The 19,267-nt window shown below is 38.7% G+C and overlaps 1 protein-coding gene across 1 annotated transcript in view; it reads right to left on the reverse strand.

The window, feature by feature from the left end:
- Window positions 1-19,267, reverse strand: part of GABRB3 (gamma-aminobutyric acid type A receptor subunit beta3) — a 244,740-nt gene that overhangs the window by 56,690 nt on the left and 168,783 nt on the right. The window contains exon 4 of the mRNA XM_047864612.1: window positions 12,171-12,391. Within this exon, the coding sequence (XP_047720568.1) occupies window positions 12,171-12,391 (221 nt within the window). The remainder of the gene's footprint in view (window positions 1-12,170; window positions 12,392-19,267) is intronic.

Here is a 19,267-nt window from a genome sequence, read left to right on the forward strand (position 1 = left end):
GAGAGAGAAAGTGAGAGAGAATCTCAAGCAGGCTCCACACTGTCCGTGCAGAGCCTGACATGGTGCTTAATCTCATGAATTGTGAGAACATGACCTGAGCTGAAATCAAGAGTCAGATGCACTTAACTGACTGAGCCACACAGGCACTCCTCCTTTACATATATTCTATAGACAATTTCATTTTAGTTACCCTGGAGATTATATAGGACATCCTGACATAATAACCTAATATTAATTAACATAAGCTTTACTTTAACCACATATAAAATCTCTACTCAATTTGCTTTGCATTACCCTATGTTATTGATGTTACAAGTTGCATCTTCATACCTTATGTAGCTAATGACAAAGCTTTATAATTATTTTTAAGCTTGTGTCTTTTCAATAACAGAAAAAAATGAAGTTACAAAAAAATTAAAGTAATACTCATTTCATTTACTTTTACTGGAGATTTTTAAAAAATCTATATATACCTTCAAGTTACTGTCTAGCATCTTTTCATTTCAAACTGAAATGAAAGTAGCCTTTTTGAGGCACAGGTCTAGCGGTAATAAAAATCCCTCAGCTTTTGTTTACCTGGGAATTTATTAATCCCTACTCCTGAAGGACAGTTTTGTCAGATTTAGAATTTGGTATTCATAAGTTTTATCTTTCAACAATTCAAATATTTAATCATTCCCCTGCCTTCTAGCCTCCAAGGCTTCTGATGGAAAAAAATGGCCCATAATCTTTTTTGAGGCTCCCCTATATAGGATGAGTCACTTCAGTCTTGATGATTTAAAGATTCTCCCTGTATATGTGACTTTTCATGTTCAATTGTATGTGTCTTTGTGTTGGTCTCTTTGGTTTTGTCCTACTTGGAGCTTTTTGAGTCTTTTGGATTTATAGATTCATATTTTTCATCAACTTCAGGAATTTTTTAGCCAATATTTCTTCCAATAATTTTTGAACACCTTTCTCACTCCCATCTCTTGGTGGACCTGATGGTTTCTTACAAGTCCCTTAAGCTTCATTCATTTTTCTTTGATCATTTTTCTTTCTGTTATCCTACTTGATTTTAATTGTTCTGTCTTCAAATTTGCTTATTCTTTCTTCTGGTTACTGAAATCTCGGTGAAATTCCCTCTAGTGAATACTTCCATTGCTGTGTCATTCAGCTTCAGGATTTGTTTGGTTCCTTTTATAACTTCTATCTCTTTATTGCATTCTGTTCATTTTATTCATACATCATTTTCTCAATTTCCTTCAGTTTCTTTGTTCATGTTTCCCTTCAGCTCTTTGAGCATAGTTAAGGCAGACAATTTTGTCTTCATCTAGTAAATCCAATGTTTTTGTATATTCAAGAATGGTTTTGTCAATTTATTGTTTTTTCCTTTGAATGAGTCATGTTTTATTTTTTCTTTGTATGTCTTGCAATATTTTTTTCTTGAAAATTGGGCATTTGACTATTATAATGTTACAACCCTGACAATCAAGTTTTTCTTCTTTCTATTGTTGTTCATTTTTAGGAAGGCTTTATCCATTTATTTTGAAGTATTTCTAATCATGTTTTAAAAAGACTTTTCCTTGTCAGTATAATCAGCAAAATCTTTGTTCTATTAGTTCATGTTCAGCTGATGTTTCAACAAAGATGTTTTTGAATGACAGGAGCTAAAATAAACAGAAACTCAAGCAAACAAATAAATAAAAAGAGAGAACAGCCACCTCTTCTGTCTTTGTAGACTGGCTCTGTCCTGGCACATTCTTCACCACATAGCTAGAATGGCTCTGAGTTTAGGGATCAGCCAGGGTAAAAACTTAAGGTCTCCTCAGGACTTTTTCTGAGAATATGTTTTGCCTGCGTATATGCATAACTTTCTTAATTCTGTATACTTAACTGTTTTTTTAAATGTCTGTTTATTTTTAATAGAGAGAGAGACAGAATGTGAGCAGGGGAGTGGTAGAGAGAGAGGGAAACACAGAATCTGAAGCAGGCTTCAGGCTCTGAGCTGTCAGCACAGAGCCCAATGCGGGGCTCAAACTCATGAAATATGAGATAACAACCTTAGCCGAAGTTGGATACTTAACCAACTGAGCCACCAGGCACCCCTAACTGCTTTTGAATAACATGATTTCTCAGTCTTACTTCAGCTTCTTCTTTGAGCCTTACATGATCTATTTTATATTTCTACCCCGAGTCTCTTGACCTAGACATCCATGAGTTATAGACGTATTGTAGCCTTTATGACCATAACCTGACTTTTTTCCTGCCTGCATTTTGAGTTATGCAAAATAGATATGAGCATCTTGTTTCAGTCCTTCAGGTATCCTCCAGACAGTTTAGAACATATGTACACCATATTTACAAACAAGGTCTCTTCTGTGTCACCAATGTAAGGGAGGAAACTGGCAACTGGGCTCCTACCTGCCCTTGCATCAGGGAGGGGATGGGGAAATGGCAGGTAAAAATATCACAAAACTTTCCAACTCTTTTTAATATAGTTTTTTTCCCCTTTATTTGGCATTTGGTTGGTTTCTGCAAACTTTAGAATATTTTTCAGAGCTCCTACAAAGTTGTTTCAGACAGCTTCTGCCTATTTTTGATATTTCTATAAAGAAACAAGACCTTGAAGTTTCTTAGTCTGCTATTTTGCTAATGTCACTCAATAATAACATCTTTAAAATAGAGAGAATTTTCCTGAAAAACATGAATTTTCAAGATTGATGCAAGAAGAAAACCTAGAGAGACATAAAAGTATAGCCATGTGTGCCAGGGTAGAAAATGTCATTCAAGAACATCTTTAAAATAGAGAGAATTTTCCTGAAAAACATGAATTTTCAAGATTGATGCAAGAAGAAAACCTAGAGAGACATAAAAGTATAGCCATGTGTGCCAGGGTAGAAAATGTCATTCAAGAACCTATTCAACATACCATGCATCTATAGAAAACATTTCATATGATGTGTATAACTAATTTTTTAGAGTACTTACAGGAATACTAATCTTTTAGGAATATTTACTTGTATAATATAATCTATTACAGAACATATTAAAAGAAATCTTCTTGATTCATATTATGTCAAAACATACTATGAAATACAAAGACAGATGTAATCCATTGATATATTTAACAGAATCTATATGGTATATATCACAAATGTGTGAAAGTGCCCCACTTTACCACCTCACCATTGGACAATTTACTAAGGAATTTCAGTGAATTGGCTCATGGTTCTTAGAAGTTTCAGGTAAGTCATAGATCTTAATAAGAGTCACAGTGATAAGAGAGAAAGAATTAATCTGGGAATAGATTTCTTGAGACAGTTTCCAGCCATCCTTCTAGGAGATTAATACCTTCAGTTGGGACTCCAGGAGCAATGGTACCTGTTTCACACGGGACAAATTGAGTAGTTTTGAGGCAGCAGAATAGAGGAAACTGAATGGGGAATGGATCGTCATAATAGCAATGCAGGCATACTTCCTGTGGATCACACATGAGCTATGTGTAAAAATAGGAAGATCCAAAGTCATCTTAGATTCTCTACAAGAGGCCTGCCAAGATGGCAGAGACAAGCTGACCATGAAAGATGGATTCCTAGAGCTGAGAAAAGAGTTCCAAGAGACTTCATGAAATGAAAACATATCCTATCCTCCTACTCCCCTAACCCTCAGTGCTGGTCAAGGGACCAGCCGGAGAAAGGTGCCTCATGGTGGGAAACTCTGAGAAGTGTTAATTTTCAGTATCTTCTAAGTCCAAAGAGTATGAAGTCACAAGAAAGTGGTACTAGTTCAAGTAAAACTTTTCTTATTTTCCCTCCAAATCCTAAATTTTCACAATGGGAGGAGTCACATTGTTATCAACCTCGGTTGTAGGGTGGGGGTGGGTTATAGAAGAAAAATAGAATCAGAAAGGCTGAAAAGTCAACTACCTTTCCTTTGCCATTACAGTCTTCTAGTCTGTAATAAGGCTGGGCTGTGGAAAGGGAAAATAATAATGCTAAATCTGAATTTAGTATTAAACACTGACTTCAGAATTGTTGTGTAACATAATGGTGGAAAAGAACTAATGCTAAAACATTGGCAGAAAACCATGATATCTGCCAAAATGTTTACCCATGGTGAAGAAATTTCATACCCCAATGAACAGTGTATAAGGGGATAGTGGGTAACAAACAAAATTGCATTATGACTAGATCACACGGTATGCTTAAAAACAATAAACTGTTTGTTTAAGCAATTATAAAAGAACAATTATAACAACATATTTATTGATATCTCTCCTCAGGGGAGGGAAAGAAAAACAAAAATAAACTAATGGGACTACACCAAAATATAAAGCTTTTGCACAGCAAAGGAAACCATCAACAAAACAGAAAGACAACCTACTGACTTAGAAAGGATATTTGCAAATGATATATCTCATAAGGGATTAATATTGAAACTATGTGAAGAACACAACTCAACATAAAAAAAAAATCTGATTAAAACATTTGTAGAGAACCTGAATAGACATTTTTCCAAAGACATACAGATAGCCAATAGAAATAGAAAAAAAAAAAAGTTAAACATCACTAATTATCAAGAAAAACATCAATCCATCACCCATCAATCATCAAAACCACAATGAGCTATCATCTCGCACCAGGCAATGGCAAGTATTAAGTATTAAAAAAAGATAAGAAATAACAACCGTTGGCAAGGATGTGGAGAAAAGGGACCCCCCAAGCACTATTGGTAGGAACGTAAATTAGTGCAACCACTATGGAAAACAGTATGGAGGTTACTCAAAAAAATAAAAATAGAAATCCCATATATTTCAGTAATTACACTATGGACATTTACCTGCTACCCCAAATGAAGACCCTTATTCAGAAAGATATATGCACCCCTATGTTTATTACAGCATTATTTACAACACCCAAGATATGGAAGCAACCTGCATTCATTGACAGATGACTAGATAAAGAAAATGTGATACATACACATACAATAGAATATTACTCAGCCATAAAAAGAAATGAATTCTTGTGATTTGCAACAATATGGATGAAATTACAGGGTATTATACTAAGAGAAGTAAGTCAGACAGAAAAAGACAAATACTGTAAGCTTTCATTTCTATGTAGAATACAACCAACCAACCAAGCAAACAATAAATAACAGACTCTTAAATACAGAGAAGAAATTGGTGGCTGCCAGAAGGGAGAGGGTGGGGGGATGGGTGAAATACATAAAGAGAATCAAGAAGTACAAACCTCTAGTCATAAAATAAATAAGTCACAGAATGAAAGTACAGCACAGGGAGTATAGCCAATCATATTATAATATTGCATGGTGAAGATAATGACTACACACATCATGGTAGGCTTGAGTAATATATAGAATTGTTGAATCAACATGTTGCATAGCTGAAACTAAGAGAACATTGTATGTCAATTATATATCAATTAAAAAATTGTAAATTAGCCATGGACAAAACAAATGTAATGGTTTTTAAAGAGTATTGCCCACCATGATAAAATAGGATTTATATAAGGAATTCAAGGATGAATCAAGGTAGGGAATTATTACATCTCAATTACAGGTTAAGTTAGGAAAATGAGCAAACAGAGAGTTAATTAATAAACTACTTTTACTTCTGATATGTAAAGAAAAAGTAATCTAGGGTCAGTTATCTGATTTAGAATTAGTTGTTGAATATAAACTCCATAATTTTGTGATATCTGTGTTGTTCAACTCATGAGATAGTTCCCAGAAACTAATTTATAGTGTATTTATATTTTTTTTGAAAGAGAGAGTCAGAGCTCAAGTGGGGGAGGGGACTAGAGAGACAGAGACACAGAATCTGAAGCATGCTCCAGGCTCTGAGTTGTCAGTACAGAGCCCAACGTGGGGCTCGAACTCATGACCTGTGAGATCATGACCTGAGCTGAAGTTGGATGCCCAACCAATGGAGCCATCCAGATGCCCCCATAAATATATTGTTTTAATGGAAGTAAAAGAATGAGTCATAATTACCGTAAACTAAAAATGCAAATCATGTTTCATAGTGGGATGCAAGAAGCACTCTTCTTTTAACAAAGAACTAGGAAATACTGTACATTATTATCCCTACTGTGTTTCATTTTCTGAAAGCAGAAATCAATGCAATAAAACAGGAAATAGAAATAAGAGTAAAACTAACGAAAATGAACACAAAAAAACCCATCATTATAAGCATTATGATTATTAGACTAAAATTCTGAAGATTACTAACTAAACTGTAAGCCTGGATGGATATGATACTGGATAAATGCCTAAACAAAGAGCTATAAACAAATAGGTTATAGCTTTCCCACATATCAGTAGAAGATAGTTTAAAAATAACACAAAAATGATCCCATTCCTAACAGTATCACACATAAAAAATAGGAATATCCTTACCAATATATGAGATGGCTGTCTGAAGAAAATGATAAAACTGCTACAAGTCATGCATGAAGACATGAATGAATGCAGAAAAGTCACAGTTATGTAGGAAAGATTGAATATAGTATAGCATTTGTTCAATGTTTATCGAGCGTAATTCCAGCCAACATTTCAAACTGTATTTTTTAGAATTTGCTAAAACAGATGATTGTTCATGTGGAAAGATAAACTGGTAAGTATAGAAACAAATAGCTGACTATTTGAGAAGAAAAAATTTGAAAAGCTGCCTTATATACACCAAGATAAATTCTGATGGATTAAGAACCTAAATGGAAAATATAAAAATAAAAGTACTACAGAAAGAAGAATTAGAATTTAAATTTAATTCTCATACAATATTTTTTTTTCCACCCAAGACAATAGTAGATTTTTGGGATGGAACAATAAATAAGACAGAGACAGTTCTTTTCTCAGAGAATTTATATTCTCATGTTCCCCACCATCATGGGTAATTACAAAAGTCAATAAATAACAAGATATTGACAAGATAATGTTAGATCTGACTAAGTGCTATAATACAAATAAAACAAGGGAATAGACAATCAGATTAGGATTCTCCTTGTGGAGGTGACGGTTGAAGTGTCTTCAGTTATGTAAGTACTCTATGATGCCAAAACACGAGTATCTACAAGTGAAGTATTACATCCAGCAAAGAGCATGTGCAAAGGCCTTAAGACAGGAACATCCTCATCCTTGATATTTATGAAGAGTAGAAGGAAGGTCTGCATACTAGAAGCATGATAAAGAGTGAGTGCAAGAGTCAAAGAGTAACAGCCATGTCAGATGGTCTCTTTGCAAATCAGAAGATGAAGAGGTTTCATGGTTTTTTGTTTGTTTTTGTTTTATTTATTTTTGAGAGGGTTGGTGGAAGAAGGAGGGGAAGAAAGACAGGGAGACAGTGGATCAGTAGTGGTCTCTGCACTTAGAGCAGAGAGCCCGATGTGGGGCTCAAATTCATGAACCATAAGATCATGACCTGAGCTGAAGTCAGACGCTTAACTGAATAAGCCACCCAGGCGCCCCGAGGTTTCTGTGTTTTTAATTAAAGTATGAGGTAATGTCATCAAATGAGAGTGGTGGGAGTGATTGAAGTGAAGGTGTGACAGTGTCCTTAAAAACAGGGGAAGAATGAATGGAGCTTAAGAAGGATACAATTTTATGAGCTTGAATTTAAAATGGAACAAGTGATTTTAAACAGGTTTGAGGAATGAAGTAAATAGGTTATTTACAGTAGCCAAATGATAAAGTCTGAAGCATGTGTCACAACCCTAAATATGTAATTTATTGCTGATAAGAGTAAAAAAATTGGCATAATCCTTTTTAGAAAGTAATTCATCAATATGTTATTTACTTACATAAAAGTAACTGGGAACCAGAGACAAAGTGGGAGTTTGGGAATTAAGCACACCTATGCTCAAATCACATCAGTCTTATTAGTTCTGTAAGCTTAGGTCTTTTCTGGGGGAAAAAGATGTCTGATCAGAACCACCGTAGGAAATACAGTTTCAGAATAAGATGGCAGCCAAACCAATTAGGTGACTTAATTTGAATCTTGTGAAATAAGTTGTAGCTTCATCTTGGCATTGCATTAAACCTCTTAATTATAAAAATGGCAACTTTAACAATTTTAAGTATTTTTAATAGCAAGTGGGAATGTTACAATGTGTTTTCCAATATATTTTGCAATAAGCTTTTCATGTATAATATTGCTATGCTTTTTTGATGAAGATGACTAAGCCTTAGATTCTCAGATGCTTTTTGAAGCAAATCAATTACTATTTTGTGAACCTATTACCAGTTCCTAACATAAGAAAAATGTTCCAAAGACAAAATGCATGGCCTGAAGAAAAGATCATGTTACAAAGTTTACTCACTGGTGCAGGGTGAGATATTCAATGATATCAGATGATCAGTTGACTGGAAAAGAAAGATGGGAATATTATAGAGGGATAATGACTCTGCCTTCTTACAGGAAGCAAAAATCTTGAGCCCAGCACCAAAGAAAACACAAAAACTGTGACAGGAACAGGACCAAGATCTATAAGCATCTTAGCCAAGATCTTCCTAGTTCCTGAAAAGGTTTGGCCGCACAAAGGAAATTTCAAAGAGCCCCAGTTTTATTTTAGGATGGTATGAATGCCCTATCAAGAGCATTGTGTCACATCACATGGTGACTGAGACATGTTCACAAAGCTCAGTTCATTGTTTTATTCAGATGAGCCCAAACCAACAAGCTCAAACTAGTGATAGCCCGAGTTTCAAATTCAAGGGGCTGTAAGAGTCATTGAAAAAATAGCTCATGATTTATAATGACCTTTTGTCATTACAAGAACATGATCACTCTCAAGTATCTGTGTGAGCAGTCATTGGCCACTTTTGTAGAGTCATCAGAGTAATGGATTAATGATTTCCCAGAATAAGACTGAGATGACGTACAAGCCCATGTCATGGACAGCTCATCCACAGCCAGAGATCTTCATCTATGCTCGATAAAGCAAAAGTTCTTATTGATCCTGTACTGCAATGGCTGAATATGAATAGCAATAAGAGCCTAGAGGAGTTAAATGGTGACTGACCTACCAGCGTAAGCTACTGTGGTATAGCTGGGTATAGGCCAATCCCAGTCTCCAGTGGGGAGATAAATCCAACCTTAATGTCTTGGGGATATAGCCAGGACAATTAGTATCTCAGGGATATAGCCAGTAAGAATGCAATCCCTATTGGGCTGGACCTTCATCAGCAGCACCTGCTTTTAAGCAGGAGATAAATAATAATCCTAGTGCTCCATAACCCTTAATGGGAATTTAACTCACTAAAGTCCTCAGCTGCACCAGACCTCATTCAGGCTCATGCCATGGTACCTAGTACCAAAAAGATATAATGTGTCATTGGGGTTTTATACACTGGCACATCCTGGGTTTGCCATGTCACCAACATGATTCAGTGATCACAAAAGTAGAAAGAGAGCAAAGAGAAGGTAGGATTTGGGGCCAAGAGGAGGATAGAGGGTTTCCTATCAATGTAAACACTCACAGTGTTTTTAACCCAAAACACAATACTTACAGTGTGAGTGTGTGTGTGTGTGTGTGTGTGAAATAGAATATATAAAAATGTTACTTCAGTTCACAAGGAATAACATGGAATATGTATATACATGAATTCAATAACATTATTTTGAAATACTAATGTGCTTTTTGTCCAAAAATTCAAGTCAAACTTCAACTTCAAATTCAAATTAATTTCTATAGCTATTTGTGATTTTTAAATCTAAAGGCAGAAATTTCTAGATTAGTCAATTTCAAAAGGAATCAGATGGCACAGTGTAGCTGTTAAGTATATGCAGAATGTGGCAGTCTGTTGTTTAGAGATTTTCTTTCTGACAGCTTGTCCAGGTCCATAAAGATCTAAAGAATTGTTTCAAAAATATGAGGTTCTAAATAAAGACCTAAGGAGTATATTGAGACTGCATTTGAATAAAAACAGCTATTTATTTAGAAATCCATTTACTGATTTAAGAGGTTGCTTGAGATGTATAATGGATGTAATTTGACTGGAGAGTAGTTAAAGTTATTGTACCAATTTTATTATTGAAAACTTTCCATGGGCTTATTATATAATTACTTTATATATATTAATATTATTATATTAAATAATATATAAATATTAATATAATATAAATATATATATTTATATTTATACAGGCAGGGTATTAGCTAAAGATATAGTTTTATTCTCTTGGCTTTTCTTATTCTTGTGTTTTGTGTTGTTAAATCCAGCAGTTTCAAATGGAGCTTGAAAATTTATTACAGTTCTTTCATTCATATCATTCTGTCTGCTATTATCTGAATGCTTAAGTGCCCCCAAAATTCATATGTTGAAATCCTATCCCCAAAGGTGGTGGTATTAGGAAGTGGGGGCTGAGGTCATCAGGGTGGATCCTTCATGAATGGGGTTAGTGTTCTTATAAAAGAGATTCCACAGAGCTCCTTTCCCCTTTTCACCAGGTGAGGACACAGTGGGAATGTGCCTACTATCAACAAGGAAGTGGGCCTTCCCCAGCCACTGGCACCTTGATCTTGGATCCAGTGTCCAGAAATGTGAGAAATAAATACCTGTTGTTTATAAGCTATCCAGCTTATGGTATTTTGTTATAGCAGCCAGATAGGCATTCTCCTAACAGTTAAAGTTTCAAAGGAGGCATACTAAATTTTCTACCTCTGGTAAGAAAATAAAGAACACAAAAATAAAAATGGAGAGAACCCAAATAGCAAATTTTGTTTAAAAAGGCAAGCCTAGGCTTAATTTTTATTGATATTGCTTCTTTTTGCTCTTCCCCCCACCACACACACACATATAGTTTTTCTATTCATTTTGGCGGGAGGTGGGGCAGGTAAATGAGGGACATGACTCTTCATTTTATGCTCACATGGTTTCTGGGTAACCTTTCGTAAAACTGATGTACTTCTCAGAACCTCTGGAGTTTTGCATCCATTTTTTTAATTTCCAGGCAAAAATGAAAGAGGCTTAAAATGCCCCAGAGAAACATCAACCTGAAACATCAATTATTATAGTAATACCATAGGTTGGTTGACATGTACCACTTTTTTTCCTCCTTAAAGTTAAAAAAAAAGTCTGATTTTCACTAAAATCTGACTCCTGTTCTATATATTGCTGTTTTGAGAAAGTCACTCAACATTTCTACTTAAGGCAATGTTAAATAAACCCTTCCCTAATTTGAAGCATGAAAAATCAGTGGTGTGGATTTAAATGTATGTTGCTATGATTTCACTAAGATCTATTGGAATCTTAGTAAAAGGTCTATGGTCTCACAATACTTTATGATACATATTTTGTTCAAGATATCCACCATCATCCTCTCAAAACTGTGGTAACTCCTAGAAGATCTCAAAAGCACTTTTAGACCAGGAGATCAGGAAAGACACACGTGCACACATCCACACCCACACAATTACTCTAAAACAAAACAAAATAAAAATCATTACAAAATCAGCACAAGAGACAAAAGATTTTTAAGGTCACCATTTAGCAAGGTTGATATTCATAATAATTAGCCACCAACAGTGGTGGAGCATTATGGGAAGGTCTGGTGGTTTCCAGGGCAACCAGGAAAGCCCAGAGCCTCTTCAGGGTTCCAGGCAGCAGTCTGGTTTCCTGATTCAAGTGATTTCATTATGAGACCTGGTGAGATGATTCTCATCAGGAAGCCTTGCATTTAGTCATTCCCATAAATATTGGTGACACTACCTCATAAAGCTCTGAGGAGATTATCCCATATAATGGCAAAACTAGACAGTTTTTTCACCTCAGCAAACAGCTGTGGGACAACTTTATTGAAAGCCTCTGCAGTGTCAGAGCAATATTCATTACAGCCTTTGTGGCTATGATATAGGAAATCCGTCCTCAGAGAATCTGTGCTCTCAGATACGGCAATGCGATTATTTAAAATCAGTCCAAGGAGATGGTTTTTCCCTTGTGTGATGACTATTTATAGTAACAGTAATACACCAAATCTTATAAGATGTGTGTGTGTGTGTGTGTGTGTATGTGTGTGTGTGTGTGCAAGCGCGCAAATCTCAGTGTTCCGTGGATGTCTCCTAATTAATCTGAGGACATGGCCTCACTTCCTATAATCATCTCAAGTGAGAAATTCAATGCCAATGCGTCATGCAACTGCGAAATTAGCCCTGAAAAGGCAGACAGACCTGAGCCCGTACAGCACCGTCCCATCAGGGTGAAGGCGGATCATGCGGTTTTTCACTGTCACTCCATGCACAAATGACTTTTTGTCATTTAAGAAATATGTGTCAGGCACCCATAGCTGGTCAGCCACTCGATTGTCAAGCGTGAGGTTGAGAGGGATCCCAGAATAGGCAAGCCTTTTATCTCTCCAATATTGTTGAAAATACATGGTTAAGGTGTAATCCTGGGGGGGGAAAGAAAAGGAAAAAGTTAGTTTGTGCTCAGCCACAGGCGTATTTCCTCCATGACTGGTCAAATTCAGGTTGGAATCCAGAAGAAGTGGGTATTATTTTCAGGCAGGGTTGGAAGCTTGGTTGCTTTCTTGTAAATGCAAATAAATACTAGGTTTAATAGGTATAAATCATGCTAATAAATCCTCTGTTTTAGAAAAAAAAATCCTCTGTTTTATTTAGACAAGAACCAGACTAGACAAATTGGCATTTAAGCAATAGCCACACAGACATAAGGGACAAAAAATAATTTTTAAAAAATCATCATAATGTCAGGTTGCTGGCAGGACCCTGAGCCCTCTCCTATGTCCTCCATCTCCCACCAGACACACATGTGTCTTCACCACCTATGGCAGAGGACCTCTATTTACAAATTCTCTCTGCAACATAAGCCTCTTTCCTCTCCTACCCTCTGAGAAAGCTGTAAATACAAACTCTGTAAACATACTTTGGCGACCCAATGACCTGTGCGAGGTCTCTATGCCTTATTCTTTTTTTCTTCCAGAACACCATTTCTATACTAACTAGGCCATATCATCACCTTGAGATGATGATACATTCGTCTGGGAAAAATGGGAGCCGGTAGCTTACGCTGGATATAGGAGAAGAGAAATGGACCATGGTATAACCCTCACAGGCTTGCCAACAAAATAAGCACATATCTAGGCAGATGATCCTACTGTTTTGGTTTGTTTGTTTGTTTGTTTGTTTTGGGATTTCTTTTGCAAAGTCATTAATGTAGTAAGAAAGAAAGAAATCAAGCTGAGCATGAAAATTCTATTTATAAATTTCTATTCTTTTTGGCAATCAATATTCAAGTCTACAACAATCAAGTCTGAAAATTTGGTAATATTCATGGGACATCCTGAACCCCACTATATAAGAATCCAAACTGAAAACCCTACTATATAAGTATCTAAACTCTCCAACCAGGGAAGGAAAAAAACACTGTTACATATAGGAACTTCTGAATTCACACACTTACAGGTATCTGAAAACATCCTGGCTTTGTGCACAGTGAGAGAGGGGATTGCAAATTAATTGAAGAATCTATCCTAGACACAGGTCTTATGACATCCTATGCAATACTCATTTTACTGACTCACAGGGCAGTTCTCAGTGCTTGCTAATCTAACAATGCCTATTTATCACTGACCTCAAGAGTGTTAGAACATAGAAGCCTCTGAAATGTCAAAGAACACACCTGGATGTTTTTCTCCAGGTGCTCACAGGCAAGGAGGTGACAAAAACCAATGCATTCTAAATAACTATAAATAGAATAAGTTTTAAACTATAAGGGCCATAAAAAATCAGAGGAGGGGGAATCAAGAAAATTCAAATGGGCTGAGGAGTCTTTATAGAGGTTTCATTTGCAGCTTGAAGGAGAGATACTATTTGTGTAGATGAGAAGACACAGAGAGGAGTCCCCCCCGCCCAGGCACTTATATGGGCAGAGCTCTGTGCCTGGCATTACCTGTGTGAACTGTCCCCCAGCCCACCTCCCATCCTCACAGAGCAGGTAGCATTAAAGAAAGACCTTGGTTAGCCAGATATTAGATAGGAAGCATGAAAAAAAATCATATGAGGGTGCTGCTTTTATTGCATTGATGAGAATCCTTGAAGAGTTCAGTTTTGCTGGAACTTAGAGTTCAAGAGGGGAAAAGGACAAAGTGGTCAGCAAGGCTGGATTCTGTGGCAGTGACCAAGAAGGTGGAAAAACTTGAATGTCAGCTCCATAGCCAATGAAAGTCATTGAAGGTTTCAAGTAGCAACTGACCCAACCAAGTGTATTAATCTTGTCTTTTATTTTATGTTTTCCCATGTTTTAACATCTGGACCCTGGTTGACCTTGGAGGGACTTCTCTCCCTCCTCCAAGGTCTAGCTAATTCCTATACATAACAAACAATCCCATTAAGCTCTAAACTCCAAATTCAAACCAACCAATCCAGAGCTTACACCCCAAATGCCAGAGCTCACATCCCAAGTGCTTTCTGTATTGGGCTTTCACACTCAAGGCCAATATATCATCTATGTCCAAGTACCAGGCAACTACAGACAGTCTAGACCATAGGGCCCACTTTAATTACTGAAACTAGCCAATCCTAAGCCTGTTTATCCAGCCTCCCCCATGCCCATTCCTTCCCATGGAAACCACCATAAAGGCTCTTGCCCACAGCTTCCCTTCTTTCCTGTGACTGACCCTGGTGCTTCCCTGTGTGCCTCACATCCCCTGCAATGGATTGTGTGTCCCCTTCTCTTGGGGTCTGTGATTAACAAACTATCTTTTCAATGTCAGCTGCCTCCTGATCTGTTGTGTCTGCCATACCTAAATAATAATACAACCGATTTTAAACACAAAATTGTGGATCAGGAAAATCAGGTGTGATCAAATGGGTGGAGAGTGCTTGCTGGTGGGTGATAGGGAGAACAGGTGGAAAGGGGGTACAGGTTAAGGAAATCCTAAAATTTCACAGATATTAGGCTTGATGTGAATGGACCCACAAAGAGTGCAATCACATACCCTGCATTAGCAGAAACGATGGTTAATGTAGGTGGTTGCATCTTTAACTAAAACATGCAAAGTTTTGGTGGCATAAGTTGGAAATCAGCAGTAGCAGCTGAAGGATTTTCAATTTGAATGTAATGCTCCAAATTACATTCTTATTGAAATAGAAGCATTTCACTTGCTTCTCTCTTTGGTTTCTAAGCCCACATCCTACGCCTGAGTCATGAAGTCTAGCACTTTTCCGAGTTTCCTTCCAACTTGCATTCATATGGGTTGCTGTGAGGTTGTAGGGAATGTGTCATTTTGCCCTGGGAACTCAGTTGTCATCATACATGGACTCTGGGTCTTGTGCTGTTCTCCACACAAGCAGCAGCACATCTCAATTTTGGTCTTGGGTGTTTGCTGAGGTGAGTTGAGTGGATTAGAGTTGGGGAGAGCTTATGTCGTACAGGGAGAAAACTAGTATTTAAATTCAAACCTGCTGTATCAGCTGTGCTTTCTAAAGCAATGGCATCATTACACCAGTGGGGACACTAGTCAGTATCCCACTTCTTTCTCCTGTACAGACTGGCAGACAAAGGAAAGGTGACAGCAGATAAGTCCAATCCTCCCTTTGCTCTCTTGTGCAGTTGGGGCAGTTAATGGGAGATTTTAGTGTTAAGTGGGCCACAGTACTGACTCCTGTTCTGTGCAGTGGTGAGCACCATGCACAATAATGTCAGCAGCAATTAACATGCTCTGATCTCTTGGTATGTGCTAGGACTTATGCTAGAGTCATTTAAATGTAAAACAGGGATTATCAGTATTCTCACTATCATCCCCCATCAAAGAAGAAAATGTTTTAGAAAGCTCAAGTAATTTGCTTCCTTTCTCCCATGCCCCAATAAATAGGAGTAACTTGGGGAAGTGAGATTTGAATTTGGGGCTCCCTCCCTGGAGGGTGTGACTCTCAACCTCAAAACAAAGCTCCTAAGGACAGAAGCTAAATAGTTCTGCATAATACACTGAAATGAGCTTGGTGGGAGGATAGTCTGCAAAGATATCTTGGTTACTAGAGAATCAAGTCATGTAAGATAATTCAGCTTTTGAGAAGAGTAAGAATTGTGGCACCACTAAAGCCCCCATCATTGCAAATATTTAGTACAGCTGCTATGTAGGCAAATGCCTTGTGAAAGTTTCTTTTCTTTAGGGAATCCCAGACAAGTTTATGTTTTCCACATTCAGAGGTCCCCAGGGTCTTCATAAGCCCTCCTCACCTTCTTCCTGGAGTGGTCACCACCAAATGTGGGGCAACTTGGGGGGTGGGGTTTGAGGGAGATCAAAGAGAACAGGGCAGAGGCCTTGAAATGGCATTTCTCAAGTTCAGGGCTTTCAGGGGCTCCAAGGTTCATGGGGAGTAGGAACTAGTGAGTCTGATACCAGTGGCGGATGCCAATGTCCTGGGCCTCTGCAGAGCTCACTGTGTCCTTGGCTTTCATCTTTCCTGCTCTGACCACATGATCCACTTGAGCACAGGGAGGCGTCTCCAGTCACACTGACAAGAAATCTCAGACACCAAAAGCTTCTGCTAGGGTGAGAGAAAATTGTAATGGTCTCTTCCTTTCCCATCTCTGCCCTTTGCAGGGAAAACTAAATCTCCTTTAGAGAGACATTAGGGAGGAGTGGGTGTGAGGAGGGGTGGGGATTAGGGAGGAGTGGACTGTGGGGAGAAGCTGGCATTAGAAGGCACGGGGGTCAGAGCAGGTCAGAGTGAGAGGTGGGCCCAGGGTGAGAAAAATCAAGAGTCTGGAGGACAGAGGCTCAATGGAATAGTGGACTTCTGGGAAGAAAGGGCAGCAGGGAGCAGCCAGGCTCAGCAAGGAATGCAGAGGAACAAGGTGCAAAAAGGGGTGGGACATGGGGAGAAGCAGGAGTCTAGGAGAAACAGGCTCATGAGAGTAGTGGGTATCCAGGAGGGGTGGGACACAGGGGACCATCAAGTAAGTTCCTTCACCATGCAGTGCAATGGGAACAGCCTCCAGAAATCTCACCCTGGGAGGGTGGGCTTAAATAGATTAACACACAGTAGGAAGAGACAGTCTGTTTCCTGGCACTGATCCTTGGCTATGGCACAACCAGCCATATCAGCACATTTAGACAGAGCATGCTGGCAGAAAGAGGAGGGGTGATGGCCAAGAGAGATCAAGATTTATGGAAATAGCTGCCAATGGAGTGAGCCACATGACAGAGGCCTGTGTTGAGAAGACACAGAATCCCCTCATCTGTGAGGCCTTCATGGATTGAGAATGATAACCTTCACTCCTAACCCTGTCCCAAATTCTTCAGACCTAGGCTCACAAAGTTCCTTCTGGATATAATATGGTATCACTTTATTTTAGAAGATTGTGCTTTGGGTGGTGGTTGAGATTTGTAGTACTTAAAACATTTATAAAACATTCCTCCCATAAAGTAATTTATGGACACATTGGGTGTGTATGCATGGATAGTAATACCATCTATTGTGTTAGCAGGCCATTCAACAGCCCTGGGTACTCTGAGAACACTGGGTTTCTGGTTTAGATGCAGTTACAACCCTGGAATGTTTAGTTGGGAGGCTGTAAGGAAAGGCACTGATTTCCTGGACCTTAGCCCCTTCAGCTGCCAGCACCTCCTACCACCTCTGCTTCTCTATTCCCTCAGTAGTCCAGCCCCAAATCCTTGCCAAGGAAGTCAGCTGGAAGCCCTTGTAGAGCAACAGTCCTTGGCCTCCCAGGTTAGCTTAGCCACTTCTTCACTAGTGGAGACTCAGTTGTGTCCCATATCTAGTCACAAATGGACTGAGATGTGTGTGTGGTGGGGGGTGGGGGAACCTGGACCCAGGACCCCTGCTGAGACCTTCTAAGCCTCTAACCTTCCAGGTTCATCTATATCTGAGATGGTTGTCCATACAAGGAAAACATCCAGCTCTCTGATTTATACTGTGACAGATTCCAGTGGGGACTGTAGCCCTGGGATATGGGATTCAGTGGAGACACATCAAGCAATAAGGAAGAAAACCCAGGAGTTTCCTCATCCAGAATTCTCTAGTCCCCTAGGACTCAGAATTCTCTGGGATATAATGTATAAATGTGAATTATTTAATTATAGTTGGTTTGAACTATGGTAACTCATCAAAATCATTAGATAAGATTCTATGTCTTGAATTTTTATGTGTCCTATAAAAGGCCTATAACAAACTCAAGATCAGCATGAAGATGGGGCGCCTGGGTGGCGCAGTCGGTTAAACGTCCGACTTCAGCCAGGTCACGATCTCGCGGTCCGTGAGTTCGAGCCCTGCGTCGGGCTCTGGGCTGATGGCTCAGAGCCTGGAGCCTGTTTCCAATTCTGTGTCTCCCTCTCTCTCTGCCCCTTACCCGTTCATGCTCTGTCTCTCTCTGTCCCAAAAATAAATAGACGTTGAAAAAAAAAAAAAAAAAGATCAGCATGAAGAAATATTGAAGAATTGTATTCAAAAGAGTCTTTCTTTAAAAGAATCTTACAGGGGCGCCTGGGTGGCGCAGTCGGTTAAGCGTCCGACTTCAGCCAGGTCACGATCTCGCGGTCCGTGAGTTCGAGCCCCGCGTCAGGCTCTGGGCTGATGGCTCAGAGCCTGGAGCCTGTTTCCGATTCTGTGTCTCCCTCTCTCTCTGCCCCTCCCCCGTTCATGCTCTGTCTCTCTCTGTCCCAAAAATAAATAAACGTTGAAAAAAAAATTTAAAAGAATCTTACAAACAAAATAATTCAATTAAGAGATTGTTTATTCCTTGGGTCTTTTGCGGGGGGAATCATTAAGCCCTCTGATAATCTAATGAAGTCATGGTCCCTCTCTCTTCTCTGTGTGTTTGTGTGTGGATGTGTGCATGTGTTTGTGTATCAATTCAGTCAGCATACTAAAGTCCACTGAGGTGCATTCCTATTGCCTCACAAAGTGAGAACAAATAAAATAGTAAGTGGAGTTTTCAAATTTTTAACACATTTAGAATTTGTATAATTTCTGTCCTCGAAAAAATATGACACAGTTGTCAGGTTTTACCCCAGATTACAAAAATCCACTTCATGCAAAAGTCAGAAGCCAGAGTTCCTGGGTAAGACACCAGCCCAGCCCAGGGTCCTATGGTCTGGAGCCAGTGGGCTGAGATAGCAATGGGGAGGGGAGCGGGCAGGAGGAGATAGGCAGTCTGAGGCTGCTAGGAAAGGATTGCTGGCACTCATAGCTCCAGAATCCCCAGTGGCTGGGGGCAGGGAATAGGCATTCTTAAGTATGAGTCATTCACCTGCCAAGCATTTACACATAGGTGGCAATCC

This window comes from Prionailurus viverrinus, chromosome B3 (assembly GCF_022837055.1).
Source record: "Prionailurus viverrinus isolate Anna chromosome B3, UM_Priviv_1.0, whole genome shotgun sequence".
NCBI lineage: Eukaryota > Metazoa > Chordata > Mammalia > Carnivora > Felidae > Prionailurus > Prionailurus viverrinus.